The 16,747-nt window shown below is 48.1% G+C and overlaps 1 protein-coding gene across 1 annotated transcript in view; it reads right to left on the reverse strand.

Annotated features, from left to right (window-relative positions):
- The window catches only part of NFATC2 (nuclear factor of activated T cells 2), a 69,916-nt gene extending 54,220 nt beyond the window's left edge, over positions 1-15,696 (reverse strand). The window contains exons 1-3 of the mRNA XM_016214417.2: positions 15,506-15,696; positions 14,348-14,520; positions 656-796 (exon numbers count right to left, since the gene is read on the reverse strand). Of these exons, the coding sequence (XP_016069903.2) occupies positions 656-796; positions 14,348-14,520; positions 15,506-15,696 (505 nt within the window). The remainder of the gene's footprint in view (positions 1-655; positions 797-14,347; positions 14,521-15,505) is intronic.
- Positions 15,697-16,747: the final 1,051 nt, after the last annotated feature.

The raw sequence follows: 16,747 nt of genomic DNA on the forward strand, positions 1-16,747 counted from the left end.
ACATGGAGATTCATGTTGAAAAGATTAATCTTAAAAGTATAAGGAGATTAATCACAACGCGATTTATAATAAAGATATAAGTAGCCAATGTTTATAGGCTTACAAAATACCTGGTGCTGTTATAATTACTCAGCATGTAGTAACACATTGAACCTTGTCACAGTCCTCTTGCTATTATCATTGTATACATAAGGCAATGGAGGCACAGAGAGGTTAGGTAATTTGCTTAAGATCACACAGCAAGGAAGTAGCAGAGCCAGATGCGATCGGAGGATATCCAGGCCCAGAGCAGACACACTTAATCACCATGCTGTCTGGCTTCCCTTCTAGATAATAGTAAGAAGGTGAAAAAGTTGCCGTCTCTATGTGAAAAAATAATTTTTAAAAAAAGAGTTGGGGTTGGGAGGGGCCAACGTTATCATCCAATGAAACAACCCAGATCAGCTAAGACGCTTTATGGCACATTCATGCGATAGCGAACTGTGCTGACATCAAAATCACTAGAGACGTGGGAAACTTGTCACAGCGAGGAAAAAGGGTGGAATATGAAACTCTACACAACAGATCTACCTCCAAATCAATGCTGCTCAGAACCAAAAGATGGTGGTTTTCGTAAGGCGCCAGGGGACACAAAAGAGCTGAAAAGCACCCTGACCTGTGGTCTTCTCCGTGAACACGACTTTGGACTCGGCCGTGAAGTTCTGGCCCGTGAGAATCATCTGCTGGCCGCCGTAGACCAGGCAGCTGTCGATGTCTTGTCTTTCCACCATGGGCAGCTCGTGGGCGGATCGCTGGGCTGAGGACAGAGAACAAGAAGTCACCGTGAGGACACTTGAGAGAGGCTTTCAGGTTTCTCAGTGACGAGCTAGGACACGCTCTGCCCACCTGTCACCTGTCGTCATCGCTAAATGTAGAACCAGCACCCCTGCCAACTCGACTCTGCAAATGTTATGTTCTTGTAAGTGTGCCCCAAGTCATTTGGGTGAATTGTCTCCTAACAACGTATTTGTTTTCCTAAATCAAGGGACGGGCCTGTCCTCCTTATAGAAGGGAAAGGCGAATGAGAACTTGATTACTGTATTTGTTATGAAAGGATGGACAAACCGACTTTTCCACGAGAGACGACCTCAGCCAACACCACAAGGGCGCACACAGGTGACACATTAGGACTCAGTCCCTGAAGGGTTTAGATAGATTCGCTTTGAAATTCATTCGCAATTCTGGGCACGGTCTTCAAGACACCCCTGATCCGCCCCCGCCATCTCTGAGCTCATCCCCTAGAGCTCCCCCGTGCTGATGCTGTCCCAGCCATATTTCTAGAACATTCTGTCTCTCAAGCACACTCAACACACTCCTATCTCTGAGCGTTTGCACTTCCAAGTGCCTGTCTCTGGAAGCTTCTCCCCTGATGACCCGCATGGCTCCCTCCCTCACGTCTTGCAGGTTTCTATTCAGATGTCACCACCCCGAGGCTTCCTTACCCTCCTCCCTCACAGTTAAAACAGTGGTGTCCTGACTGTCTGTCTGTATGTATGTATGTCTCTCCCTCTCTTGCCTGTATCCTGCTTTACCCTGCTTTATTTTTCTCCAAAGAACTTTCCACTTACAGATGCTCTACATGGAATTTTATTGGTTCAGGTCTTTCTCTCCAACCACTAGAATGTAGTCCCCCCTGGGGGGAGGGGAACCTTTGCTTTTTGTTCCAACTATAAGCCCAGGGCTGGGACAGTGCCTAGGATTTGGGAGGAAGTGCTTAAGAGGAAGGGAGGGAGGGAGAGAGGGATGGACGGATGGACGGACATAGATGTGGGTATATCTCAATATATCTTGGCACACGTATCTCTCTCTCTCCGTATCTCTACATATCTGTATTCTCACCCATATCGCCAGTAATGAAAGAAGGAAGGATGGGCAGGCCTGTGCTGAGAGCTTTACTGCAATGATATACTCGAATGCTCACAGCCACCTTCAGAGGAAGTACTAAAATTACGCACATTTGACTGGGAGAAAATTAAAGTTAAGAGAAGTCAGGTCACCACGTGGCCAAGGTTATGTGGCAAGGCTTAGATGAACCCTCAAAAGCTGCTTTGTCCAGCTTGAGAGCCCCATCCCTTAGCCACTCCAGCCGGCCACTGAGTCTTTCCCAGGGGAAAGAACGAAGACCCTCTCCAGCCACCTTCCCAGGGCAGGGGGAGAACGGGGTCCCCGCCAGCATGAGGGGCCCATCTGCTCAGGCCTTGCCTTGGCAGCGTGGGCCCAAAAGGCCGGCCCTCCGCTCGGTGAGTCAGCCTGAGTCCTGGCCTGCCTCCCGGAGCCCGGGAACTGGGCGGAGCGCCAGCCCTTTCCGTGCCAGGGCCCGTAGACCTCCCGTCCGGGAGCCGGGCAGCAGCCATGTGGGGCCCGAGGCCCAAACCTAACGCTCCCCTCCTGGCCGGCCTGAGCCTCCAGGTGGGGAGCATCCCCCCCTCCCCAGAGCTACGTTAAAACCGGCTCCTTCAGGAGCAACCATGCACTTGGCAGCATTTAAGGAATCTGCTGTGGACCAGCCAGAGGCTCCCAGACACTTCACTTTGAACGTGCAACCCGACGACTCCCAGTGATCCTGATGGTCTCCCCCTACCTGCTCAGCCCAGGCTCTCTGTTCCCAGGGACCAGCCGGCCAGCGCTGTTCCAGGGGGCTGCCAGTTAAGAGTATATATTAAAAAGGCCTGTCCACAGAAGCTAATTTCTCCCACATGGGCTGGGTTATTAATCCTTTCTTTCAATATACTCGTTTTGTATGACTTCCTAATTGAGTAGCTACAAATGCAGGTTTATTAGCAGTGAAAAAACCAGCAGCCTGGAAAAATGGTCCCAGCTTTTAAGTTAGGACTTTGATGAAGTTGGGGAGAAGGGGGCTACTGGGGGTCTGGCCCCAGGGCTGGGTGGGGAGGTGGTAAGAGCCATCTGTCCCATTTTTCAGGTGGAAAGCCTGAGTCATTGCTACTGGGCAGGCTGGCCAGGGGCTCTCAGCCAGCCAGGCCAGGGGCTGGACGAGGCTGCGAGCTCTGGGCGCAGGGCGGGAGGCTGGCCCGGCCAGCTGCTCTGTGAATCACCGTGCAGAGCTGTGAACACAACTTGTCTGTTTCCTAAAGCAACCTCACTGCTGCTCCCTTCAAAGTCTCACAGTTCCAAGCAACCACTGATTCTTTGCCAAACTTGCCCTTCCCTTCCCTTCTCCTTACCTGAAGGAAAACTATCTTTTTCATGAAAAATTTAGAGAACAACCTGAGTCCAGTCCGGCTTGGGTAAGCTTTTATCTGTCCTCCAGTCTGGCAACCTAGAGTGAGGGCTGTGAGCGTCAGCACCAGTGGGAGCTTGTTAGAAATGCTGAACCTTGGGCCCCCACCCCAGACCTATTAAGCCCAAATCTGCAGCTTAACAAGGAATCCAAGCAATGCTCGGGCACCATCAAGATCGAGAAGCGCTGCTGGGCTCTGGCTGCACATCAGAATCAGCTGGGGAGCTTTAACAATGCTGACCCTCTCCCCAGCCCTAATTCTAGAGCAGGGATTCTCAACCTGAGCACTGACATTTGGGCTGGATCATTCTGTGGGTGGGGGCACCTGTGCACCGTAAGATATTGAGCAGCATCCCTGGCCTCTACCCACTAGATGCCAGTAGCACCCCTTCCCGTGGACAGCCGAAATTGCCTCTGGGCACAGCTGATGTGCTCCAGGGAGAAGGCAGCCAAAACCGTCCCTGGTTGAAACAAGGGTCTGCGGGGAGGACCGCAGTATAATTTTTTTTAAAACAATCCTTAATGTTCCAATGGGCCACCCCAGGTTTGATCTGAAGTGCCCTAGAAGCCACAGGAGAATTCCTGGTTACTGCTGCTTGAGTTCTGGGGTCACAAAGCCATGGTTGGAGTCCTACCTCTGCCAACTCCCTGCTGTGTGACCCTGGGTAAGTCACTTCCCCTCCCTTCGTCACGGATGCCTTCTCTGAAATCCTAACAGGTTGCCAGCGGGGAGGGGAGTGGGGGGAAGCAGAATACAGGTGAAGGGGAATAAGAGGTACAAGCCTCTAGTTATTAAAAAGACACCTCACAGGGATGTAATGTACAGCATAGGGAAATAATTGATACTATCGTAACCACTTTGCACAGTGACAGATGGTGACTACACTTATTGTGATCACACCATAAGGAACATAAATGTTGCATCATGATGTCGTACGCCTGAAACTAATAAAAACTGTACGTCAACTATACTTTAATAAAAAAGAAAAAAAATTAGAATATTGGGAGGCAAAACATTAGTACAATAATATTTTCAATGTACTTAAAGGAAATATCGACTGTGGACCAAGACAAAATAGTTTTTGAGAATAAAGATAAAATAAAGATATCATAGAGAGAAAACTAATAATAAATAAAATCCTACCAGTGCCCGCCCTCTTGGGCCCTCCTGCAGGCAATAGGAGATGCTGCTATAAACAGGTAAACGTGGTCAGAATATAATTGGTAAAACATCTAATGCCAATAACCCAAATGTCCATCGATGGATGAATGGATTAAAAAAATGTGGTCTATCACTCAGAAATATTACTCCACCACAAAAAGGAGTGAAGTACCGATACAGGATACAGCAGGGATGAACCCTGAAGACATTATGCTGAGGGGCAGGAGCCAGACACAAAAGGACACATGTGAATCGATTAATATGAAATGTTCAGAACAGGCAAATCCGTAGAGACAGAAAGTAGGCTGGTGGGTGCCGGGGTCTGGGGAGGGTCTGCTAATCATGGGTATGGGGTTTCTTTCTGGGGTGGGAAAAAAGTTCTGGAACCAGATCATGGTGGCAGCTGCACAACGTTGTGAATGTACTTATCAATGCCACTGAACTGTACATTTAAAAATGGTTAAAATGGTAAATTTTGTGTTATGTGTATTTTACCAGAATTAAATACACACACACACACACACACAGAGTGGTCCCCGGGTTTTCTAATGCAATCCGTTCTGGAAGCCCGTTCGAGTTCTGAAACGTTGGAAAACCGAGGGATCCGCAGCCGACAGATGGGCCTCAGGGTCTTGCCCTCAGTGGACGCCGTGGGGCGGGTTCAACTCCCGAGGCGGGTTCAAGAACCAAAGCATTTCCTTCCGAGTTTACCGCGGTCATAACCCGAAATGATCACCGATGGAGACGGTCGAAAACCAAGGTACCGCTGTGTATGGTGTGTGTGTATGTGGCTCATGTAAGACAAAAACATAGTCACCACTCAAGAAACTAGTCTTTACTCTTGTTAACTTTCAAAATGCCTCTTTCTTGCTCATTTTCAAAATGTTCGTTGCTTGGTATCTTTTTAAATGCTTAATCAAGGAAAATGCGATTAATGTCCTTTCACAGGCAGAAAAGAGATGCTCAGAACTCGGCTTCTTCAGGGCAGCTCCAGCCACCTCAAGTCCCCCGCAAGGTGATCCTTGGATGGGGCTTCCCAGCTCTAAACCTCAGTGTTCCCATCTGAAAAATGGGGCTGTTAACAGACCCATCTCATAGGTTGTGGATTAAAAGGGAGAATTCACAAAAAGTGTGTTTGGCTCATTAAGTATGGGCCAGCAAGTTCAACCAGACCAAAAGCTGTTGTATCTGGAGCAGGTTCTATGTGCTGGGCATCGGCTAAGCACTGTCGTCTTATATTGCATATTTCACCAAACACGCGCTGACCATATCCACGCATTTATGCACATTACTGCTCTTGCCATTCTTGTTCTTGGTAGATCCCAAACCATAGCCCAGGTTTCTTGACCCAATTGTTAGTGTTTCTCAAAGTGAGGTTTCCAGGCCACCGTAAGCAGAATCACCTGGTTGGGGAAGGTGCTCAATAAAAACACGGACACCCAGGCCACTCCCCTGACACACTGCTCTCGAATCTCCTAGAGGAGGCTGGACATTTGTATTTGCATTTTAACAATCTTTCCAGGTGACTTGTTACCCACATTTGTTTGAGAGCCAAATTCCACACTTAAAAGGCCACCTGAGGACAAGGGGACCTCCTCCTGGGGAGGCCCTGGCATCCTGAGAGAGCCAAGAGGCAAAGCAAACGAACCCAATTAGCCACCGAAAGAGGAACCGAGGAGAGGCAAACAGCAACCAAAATTACCCTCCTGGGGTCCACTTCCCTCTCTCTCTGATGCAGCCTTTAACACCTATGATTGCTAATTGGGGTGACACCATCCAGGGCCTATGGGAGGGCTCTCAGGCAACCACTGGGCCTCCCAGGCCTCTGCCACCAACCCCATCAGTGCCCACCAGCATCCATTCAGCTTGTCAGCTGTCAGAGATTCCAGCCCATGGAGCCCCCATCCCCTGCAATGTTCTCACCAAACCTGGGGCTGCCATTTAAAGGCATCCTGAGGGCCCAGGGCTCACCCGTGGGGCAGTCTAGACCCTCTGCTCCAGCTTAAGCTTCGAGGTGGCCCTCGCCAAGAGATTTCCCCAGGCTTCCCGCCTGCCCCCGGATTCTGGCACGTCATAAAGTGGCCTGGGGTTCCTGTGTTTTATGAGCTCTGAATCAACAGGGCGCTGTTGGTTTAACCAGTTTGGGTGTTTACTTTCACTGGCAACAGTGGCTGATGGGGAACAGAGCCGCAGTGGCCAGGGCTCCCAGAGGGAAAGTCACACCGGCGCGGGGTCCTCCGGGTTGGCCTGAGCCGGCCTGGAAATGGGACATTACTGCCTGTCTGCAATCCTCTCAGTCACAGGGATGCATGGCCAAGAATTACAATCTACCCAAGAACCTCAGGAGAGATGGGAGAGACCGGCCGGGAAAATTCACTTATGCAGAGTGGGTGGGTTCTGTGAATAACAGCAAATACTTACAGCCACCATAGAGAGGCCTTAGAGCCCAGGCACCTCACACATACATATCTGTTTATATTACAAAACACGCACATGATGGAGGCAATTTCGGGGGGTGGTAAGGGTATGGATGCTGCCATGTAACCGGCTGAGTTCAAAGCCCAGCTCAGTGATATCCTAGCTTTGGGACCTGGGCAAATCACCTAATCTGTGCCTATTCCTTTTTCATCTATAAAATGGGGAAAGTCATGGTTTCAACCTCAGAGGGCTGTTTGCAGATTAAGTGAGCTAATGCATAGGAAGTGTGTGGCACCTTGTCAGGGCTCAATGACGGTTATGTTTATTTTTATTGCTAAACTTCAGGTCACAAAGCAGGAATTATTACCACTTGGAGTTGCATTTCCCAGAAGACAAAGGATATGTCTGAGAGCTCGGGCCAAAAGGCAGAATTTCAACCCAGGCGGTGGGATTCCACTCCCTCAAGGGGCCCCTTTTTAGTAAAACGGAGAAGGACCCAGTGGGAAAGCGGCGGCCAGCCCAGGCAAGAAGGGTCCTCCCATCGGTCTCATTCTGGCTCACGCACTCACCACCCCTGGCCGTGGCGCTCCAGCTGCTGTAAACCTGTCTTGTCTCTTCATCAGGCCCCTGGCCTTGGCTGCGAGCCTGGCCCGCTGAGCCTGGCCTGGCCCAGACAGCGGTGCTGACTCAGGCCTCGCCTGGGAGGGGCAGGGAGCATGGCCGGCAGACCAGCCCGAGGCCCTCACCCCCACCCTGGCCATTCCTGGGTCTTCCCTGGAAGCAGGAGGTTGGGATGGAGGAATCCTACTCTCCCCAAGTGTGGGGTTCACCGCTATGAGGGTGACCATGGGGTGGGGGGTGGTGTGCATAAATGCATGGATTCTGCAGTGCACGAGACCACCTGCTAGCTCTGGGCTTCGTGGGACCTCAGCTTCCATGGAAAGTGGAGCAGTAACACCTACCCGGCCAGACTGGCTGGTCATCGCATCCAGTCCACACAGCACCAGGTCCCGAGCAGAAGCTATTATTTCTCTCTCTGGATCAGAGAATTACTATGCCACTCCAACATGCTAGCGGGCAGCCCCTTCAGAACAGTCCCACCTATCTCCATATAACAGCCCTTCCTGAGGGCTCCACAAAGCCCCATCTGACTGATGAGCTGCCAGGGAGCCCCAGCAGCCTGGACAGAGGCCAGGATATGGGCTTTAACCCCAGCTCTCGGCTCTGTCCCTGACCAGCTGTGTGACTGAAACAAATCACCTAACCTTTCCGAACCTCCACCTGCTGGAATGGAAGCTCCAAGAAGGCAGCATTTCACGCCCCAAACACATTCGCACAAGTTGATGCCCCATAAACATTTGTGAGTGAATGGATGAGTCTTCTGAGACTTACGATGAAGATGGAACGGGCTAATATATGTGACAGTGAGGCACACCACAGGGCTGCTATAAAGGGTGGCTCTGCCTTCCCTGCCCCTAGTTAGCTCAGCAAAGGGCCATAACCATATGATCAGGTAACCATATCAATCAGACGGAAAGCCACCCCAAAAAAGCCACCCCAAAACAGAAAACCCTTGGTTTCCCTCAAACCCAACTTCCCTGCAATCGTCTGCAGCCAACCCCCTGCATGAGCCAGATAACCATCTAGATTCCTTCTTAGCAGCAGGACGTGCTGCTAGCTGCCAGCTCACTTGAAACAATCAGTGTTTGTTAAACTCCCACACCTGCCTACTGCTGCCTGCCCTGGCCTCTCAGCAGTGACACAGTGGCTGCCAGAGTCTGCTTTGCAGAGCTACTAGAGGTCTGCAAGCAGGAAAGTCTGAGACACGCCACAAGAGAGGTTATTCTATTGGGATGAGACAGGTCCTGTTACTATTCTCATTTTATAGATGAGGAAACGGAGGCCCAGAGTATTAAGGAACTTCCCTAGGACTAAACAGCTAATAAGTGGCAGGATCAGGATTTGAACCCAGGCTCACACTACCAATCACCATCCTAAACAATGGACCTTGCCCCTACCTCACACCATATACAAAAATTAATCTGAGTCGAATTGTATCCCTAAACCTAAGAGCCAGAATCAAAAAGCTTCTAGAAGGAAATGTACGAGAATATCTTTGCTACATTCAGATAGGTGGAGATTTCTGGGGGGGACACAAAGAGCATTAATCCCAAAAGAAAATGACAAACTAGACTTCATCAAAATAAATATTGATGCTCCTAATAAGACACAATTAAGAAAATGAATAGGCAAGCCACAGACTGGGGGAAATGTTCATTATACATACATCTGACAAAGTACTCATATCCAAAATACATGAACTACTGTGTGTCAACAATTAAAATAACAGTAACTCAACAGAAAATGGGCAAAACTCTAAACTGACACCTTTCCAAAGAAGACTCATAGACAGCCAATGAGTGCACAAATCGGACCTCAGAATCATTAGTCATTAGAGAAATGCAAATTATGCCTTATGCACAAGGAGATACGGTTTTACACTCACTAGAATTACTACGACTAAAAAGACTATGAAAATCAAGTAATAGGGAGCATGTAGAACTCTGACATACTCTTGCACAGTGAAAATATAAAAACTGAAACACACACTTTCCCTATGACCCAGCCGTTCCAAGAGAAAGGAAAGCGTTTGTCCACAAAAGGTCTTGAATCAGATGGTTCATAGCAGCCTTATCTGTAGTACTCAGACCCCAGAAACAACCAAAATGCCCATCAAGGGTAAATCAACAATTGTTACATTCATACAATCCAATATTGTTCACCCGGCAACAGCGGCGGATCGCAAAGACATTGGGCTGAACGTAAACAGCCGAACACAAGAGAGCACATACTGTATAATTCCATTATATGAAGTTCTAGAACAGGGAAAGCTGATCTATGGCTATAGAAATCAGAACAGTGGTGAGCTGTGGCAGGGGGTGCGGGGTGTGGGGAGGTGGCCCTGACCGAGGGTACGAGGGAGCCTTCAGGGGGTGAAGGACAGTCTCTGACTTGTTTTGAGTGCTGTTTACACAGGCGTATACATTTGTCCAAAACCACTGAACTGAAGGCTTGCAGCCTGTGCAATTTATTGTATCTTAATTATCCCTCAGTGAAACATATTTATGTGGAAAGATTGAAAAGACCATGTGAGAAATCCATTTTCTAGCCCACACCCCAGACCTGCCCCCCGATTCTTGCAAAATGCGAGAGTGAATTCACATGCTGTGCCTGGAGCGGCAGGGCTTGGTGGGAAATTGCTCCAGGTGTTTTCTGAAATGCGATGAACACAGAGACCCCTTTGCACGAGCCCCCGAGGGAAGGTTCTCACGGACAAGATGTCTGCACTACGGACATCTCCGTCACAGCTCATCGCTGCCTTTCTGTTCCACCAGGCAGCCTGGAGATGTTTGTTTTCATGCTTGCACTATTTTCGACAAACATTCTAGAGGCAGCTGCTATGTGCCAGGCCCTGGCTAACACCAGCTGGTCCCTACCCTGGGCGGTCAGGGCTAGCTTCCTCCTGGAGGGGCCATCCACCCAGGGACCTTGGATGAGGCTTAGTTACCAGTGATGGAAGGAGGGGTAGGGCAGAGAGGCGGGGGAAGACCAGGGCAGTGGGTCTTAAACTTTGCCACACCTCAAAATCCCTGAGGGCCTCTCAAAGTGTCCATGCAGACCACCCAGATCAGAGGCTCTGCTGCAGAACTGGGGCATCGTAACTTTCAAAACTCACCAGGTGATTCCAAGTTTGAGAACCAGTGTTCCGCATGGAGGTGACAAGAGTCGTTGAAAGCCTACAAGTCTCAGAAAGATGCCAGTGGATTTGGGAACAGAGAGGAAAGTGAAGTCAAGAAATGTTGCTGAGGAGATGTAGTATGAGTAGAGCCCCTGCCAAAACTTCCTGTCCACCCCAAACCTCAGATATGACCTCTTTTATAAACAGGGTCTTTGAAGATGTAAACAAGGTAGGAATGGAGATGAAGTCATGGGGATCAGGGTGGGCCCTGAATCCAATCAGAGTGTCCTTAGAAGACACGGAAAGGGACACACTGAGAAGTCCGTGCGAACACAGAGGTGGGTGGAGATTGGGTGATGTGGCTACAAGCCAAGTGACACCAGGGAATGTGGGCCACTGCCAGGACCTACGAGAGGGGCCTGGATCAAATTCTCCCTGAGCCTCCAGAAGAAACCAACCCTGCCCACACCTTGATTTCGGGCTTCTGGCCTCCAGACTGGTGACAGAACAAACTTCTGTTGTTTTAAGCCTCCCAGCTGGTAGCAGTTGGTTATGCCAGCCCTGGGCCACTCATACAAGAGGGAAGCAAGGGCTCAGCCACCACAGGGAACTTGGAGCTGAAGCTGAGGAGCCCAATGCAAGGAGGAGGAGTGTCCCATTTCAAGGCGACCGAGTGAGGAAAGGCCCACAGCTGCGATGCGTGGGTAGGCTTGCTGTTGGGGAAGATGAGGGTGTGCCCTTCTGACCTCTCCTGCGTTCTTGGAGAAGCGAGAGGCATGGTTATCTGCCTGGAGTAGAAATGGGGTGAAGGCGGCGTCCAGAGCCTAGGAGACTGGAGCAGGCTCAAAATAGTCTCTACTGACAATAAGGGAAGGGACTAAAAGTAACTCCTTGGCCAACACTGAAGATCTAGTGGAAACAGAAGACTAGAGACATATGAGGCGCCCGCCTGTGCACAGGTGAGAGCTGACCTCTGGCACGGAGACCTGCAAATATATATAAAGAATCTGTACATCTAGCAAATACGTCTACCTTCCAGACAGTGGCCTCCAGTAGTTTGTTCAAGTTTTTTCTACTAGAATCTGAGAACTTACCCTTGATCCCTCAGATATTACATAAAAGTTACCTCCAAAGTAAACAAGTTAGCCCTGCAAATAAGTCCCAGCCCACTGAGTGTTTGTCCTACCCACTCACCCTCCCCCAGGGCTGCACAGGAAGTTAGTCAATAAAGAGTTCTTGTACACATACTGTGCCAATACGTGTGATCAACTAATTGTCAATAAATATTTATTGACTATATCCTGAAGGATCACACGGTAAGTCAATTAGTCAATAAATATTTATAGAACTACTAGGCAGTGGTCTAGGATTTTAGAACAAAGAAGGAAATAAAAATACCAGAAGATTCTGGGTGAGAGAGATAGTAGCTAATTGGTAGCTCAATTTGGTATTGCAAAAAAAAGCAGTGTTATAGAAACCAAACGAAGGAGGTATTTCCTAGAACTAGAAGGCTGGAGACTGGATTTGCTCCATACTAAATAAAAATGAGTGAATCACTTTACCAAGAAAGTTTCTGTTTCCTTATCTATCAAACAAGGTAGTTGAATCAGCCAAATGCTTTCTTAAAAGGAAAGAAAAAACCCTACATTCAAGGTTCAAACAACTTTATAGTGCCCAGAAGGTCTCGCTGGAGGTGCTTGTGGTTCGGTGATGATCCTTAAAGTCTCAGATCGATGTGCGATAAGTTGACTTGAGGGACTCAAAGATGGAGAGGAACATGGGCTCCTGTGTATGGTCCTTCCTGAGGCCTCCTGTTTCCCACCTTGCTGCTAACCACAGCCCCATCCTGGAGAGTGAGTCACTTGCCAGAAAGGGGAGACCATATCTTCTCAAAACTCCCCAAATCACAGAGGAAGAGCCCGAGTTTCCTTCCCAAAACATCTTCAGATGTTCAAAACCAAGACCAGGGTGGGGCGGCCACCGTGACTAGCACTCAGAGACAGGGGTTGAGTTCGCTGGGTAAAGAAGGGGAATTCCAGTGTTTCTGAGATACTGTTTTACAACACTTGTCTTCCCCTGTGGCCTACTGTCTTCTAACATCAGAGCGCAAACTCACCACCACATTCGGCCCAATCCGCATTTTGATTCCCAGGCTGGAAGAAATCATTTCCATTCATTCATCCATTTCCAAAGACCAGCCAAGACCAAGTTCTGGCTTCTCTCCCAAAGACAGCCCTCTCTCGTTGCTGGCTTCTAATCTTAAGGGCCAGTCTTTCTCAACCCTTTCTGTATAAAATATTCATGCTTGCCCTTTATTCATTAGTATCAGATTAAGGCTACCTATGATTCATCAAAGCCACGGGCAGGTTTTGTCTGATCCATGCAGTATTTTAAATTTGTCGCTGCTTTTTAAAAATCAGGAGACTTTGGTTTATCTTAAAAAGTCAGACGATGTGTCCACACTGAGTCTACATTCCCACATGGATATACTGGCTAGAGTTGATCAACAACAGCCCATTTAGATGGGATTGTGGCATTCTGGACGCCAGTCTCTACCACTCCCTATTGCTGCCCACCCAATCCACTTCACTCATTTCCATGACCTCCCTGGCCTCTGCAGGAAACTGATTTTGTGACACCTAGTTATGGTAAAATGAGCCAATAAAAAGGAAAAAAATCCTGAAACATAACTGAATATGAAACATGATTATAGCAACATAAAAAAAAAAAAAAATTCTCAGAAGAGGCTAAAAAAATAATATAAACAGCTTTTGTTTCTGAAATAATGTTTGCTTTGTTTCTTCTTTATGCTTTTAAAAATTATTTCTAAACTCTCAAAAACTGAACAGACAATAAGCTTTGTCCCATCTAATTGCAGAACCAATAACAAAACTTGCAAAAAGTACCTAAGAATGAGCTCAAAGCAGTTGCTTCTTTCAAATCCTGCTAGAAATGGGCCAAGTTTCTGCCCGGAATCCTTCGAAATGGCAGATCTTAGCCACTGCATACTGGATTCTGAAAACCTTTTGCATCTTTGCTTGGGTATCTTTATGTCCACCAGACTGTAAGCTTGTTGAGGACAGAGAAAATGCCTTGCTCATTGGCAGATCCCTGGCACAGCACCGGCCACCAAGCGGATTCTCAGTGAACACACAGGGATGGGCTGAGGGTGCCGGGGAAGCACGCGCCTGGGTGCCAAAGCCCCCGTCAGATCCCCACCCTGCCACTTTTAGGTTGTGTTCCCCTGCCCCTCATCTCTCTCCCTCCTCTCTGTAAAGTGGGCACCGTGACACCAGCTCTTAGCAAGGGTTGTGGTGGGTATGCGACACGCTCAATAAGCAGAGCCACTGTGATATCATTGTTATTCTTACTGAAAGGAAAACAGAGGAAAAGAAATCGAGGACACGACGTACAGTGAACTCACTCTAGCTCCGTCTACCCGTTTCAAAAGCCAGAACAACATTTTATGCATCTCCGATCTTCTAAACAAAGCTGTAGGCTACTCATTAGCTGTATTATTTTTTAATTTCCTGTGAGGCCGCAAAACCCTCCACAAGTAAATAGAAGCAGAGAGAAACCCTTAAAAGTGCTCTGGCTCGGGCCCCTTTGGTCGTATGGAGCTCACTCTGGATCCTTGTGGGTCCCGCGTATTTTTGCCGGGTACCTGGCCCAGGGTGCCTCGCCGGGAGGTGGGAGGTCACAAAGAGCCCACTTTCCAAACACCAACCCTGCCCAGAGCCCAACTTACAGCACTCGATGGGGTTCGATGCAGTCTGCAAGGAGACGATCCTGCCGCTGGCCTCCGGAATGTGCACCCGGAAAACCAGCCTCACCCGCGTGTTCTTCCTCCCGATGTCCGTCTCGCCTTTGCGCAGCTCAATGTCAGCATTCCTCAGCTTCAGGATGCCTGCGCAGTCGATGCTGCCGGAGGGGAAAGCTCCATTGGTGACCGAGCATCGCGGCCAGCGGGAGGGGTCACCCCGAAACCACCTCGGTCAGTTCGATAAAAGAATTCTACAGCCAGACACTGGGAGAAACTGCAGTCCACTGATAACTATTTCAGCCAGGGGTTTATACCGAGAGGGGAGAAAAACACTTACAAAGGAATCAGTGAAATTGCCCGGTGGAAATGATTTCTCCAGGGAGATTTTTCATGCCAACTTTTCAATCCTCAAAAGTATCTAAAAAACTCAAATAAGCAACTGACGAGATTGCTTCTGGACTTTCCAATAGGTAAGAGTCATGTATCGATATTAACATCTTGAATTTGACCAGCGTGCTTTGGTCATGTAAGAATGTATTCTTCTCAGGATATGCACGTGGAAGTATTAAAAAAGTCAAAAGGCATGATTTCTACAACTAACTCTCAAATGGTTCAGGAAAAAATGGTGAGAGTGATAAAGCAAATATGAAAAATGTTAACAATTGGCAAATCTGAGTGAACACTATACAGGAGTTCTTTGTATGATTCTTGCAGTTTTTCTGTATGTTTGAGATTTTTTTTTTCCCTAGCAAAAAGTTTTTTCAACTCCAATACATGGGTTCAATGATTCCAAAATTTTAGCCACATGCAAATGACTTGGTGAGTTCTGACCTATCATTACTTAATAATTTTCTTTAGGTCAGATAAATTTTTAAAATGTAAATGAATCTAGTCTCATCCCAGCTAAGTTAACCCAAAGATGCATACGTATTTTTCCTCCCAATACACATGAAAAATATGTAGGTAAAGAGCTTTTAAAATAGAAACTTTTAAAACAGTAATCTCTCTGGGTCCATCATAGATTGGGAACCACCATCCGCAGCTGCTTCCATCAACTCCATGAAGTCTCCTCTCCCAAATCCCTGCCACCTTGGTCCCACTCATTCCCCATAGAGACCCACTGCCCTCAGCCCCAGCCCTTACGTTGCCCTCATGTTGTTTTTTGGCTCCAGCGGGATCTCCAGGACTTTGGTGTTGCCCACGATCTTCTCATAGCTGGTGGTGGTGACAGTTTTCCCTGTGATCCGGTGCACCTGGTAGAAGGCGTGGGGCTTAAGGATCCGCTCATCGGCTGTCCCAATGAAGATCTGAAGCCCCAGGGGCTTATTTTCCATGTAGCCATGGAGCTGGGGGAGAGAAAACACAATCAGATTATTACAGCACCACTAACAGGCAGAGTGTGGCGGCTGCGATCTGACAAACAAAAAGATCGGAGAAACTCCTGGGCCAACAGAAAGAGCGCAGGCCTGCTGCTTCCTTCGTCTGGAGGAATGGAGATCTGGCAGCCACCTAGATGTCCAGCCAGAGGGGACTGCTTCAGTAAGTCACAGGGATCTTCTCTAAATTAGAATATGAAGCAGCCATAAGCAAGAACATGGTAGATCAGAATTGCATTTATGAAGAAACAGCCAGAAACTATGCTTAAGTGGCAGTTGGGGGACTGGGAGAGGCTGTTGCGTAGTGGTGGGGATAATTAATAGAGATAAACCAGAGTTCTTGACAATGGTTGTCTGGGAAGACCAGAAGGGGCTCTCCCTTTTTACATGTCTGTGTTACAACGAACAAGTTTTATTTTGCCATTTTTACAAAAGAATGAGCGTGGAAAGGGACCATGATCTAAGTCAAAAGAAAATGAAAGACTGGAAGGAAATACGTGCAGCACACAACAGACAAGAGGACTGTTCGCAGAATATATAAAGGATGCCTACGAGTGCGTAAGTCAGGGACAAGCTTCCTGGCCATCCTGTTGGGAACCCAGTCCCACCGCAGTGGCTCTCCCTGTTGCCTTTTCCTTTCTCTTATCCCATCTAACGTATGATACATCCCCTCGGTTCCTTTTGCTTATGTCTTTCCCCCACACCTAGACTATCACCTCTCTGAGGGCGGGAGTCTATTTCTTCAACTTGCCACAAAATCCCTCACACCTAAAATAATGCTGGGCACATGGTGGACATCCCAGCATCTATTTGCTGAATGAATAAAACTACCCAACAGAAGAAATGAACAAGATATTTGAACAGGCAATTCACAGAAAAACAAACAGCCATTAGCAGAGAAAAGATGTTCAATTTGACTTGTAAACAGGAAAATGCAAATTAAACAACCACGAGATGCCGTTTTCACCTATTAGACTGGCACGCATGTAGTTATTTGATCATATCAGGT

This window comes from Miniopterus natalensis, chromosome 7 (assembly GCF_054644295.1).
Source record: "Miniopterus natalensis isolate mMinNat1 chromosome 7, mMinNat1.hap1, whole genome shotgun sequence".
Classification (NCBI taxonomy): Eukaryota; Metazoa; Chordata; class Mammalia; order Chiroptera; family Miniopteridae; genus Miniopterus; species Miniopterus natalensis.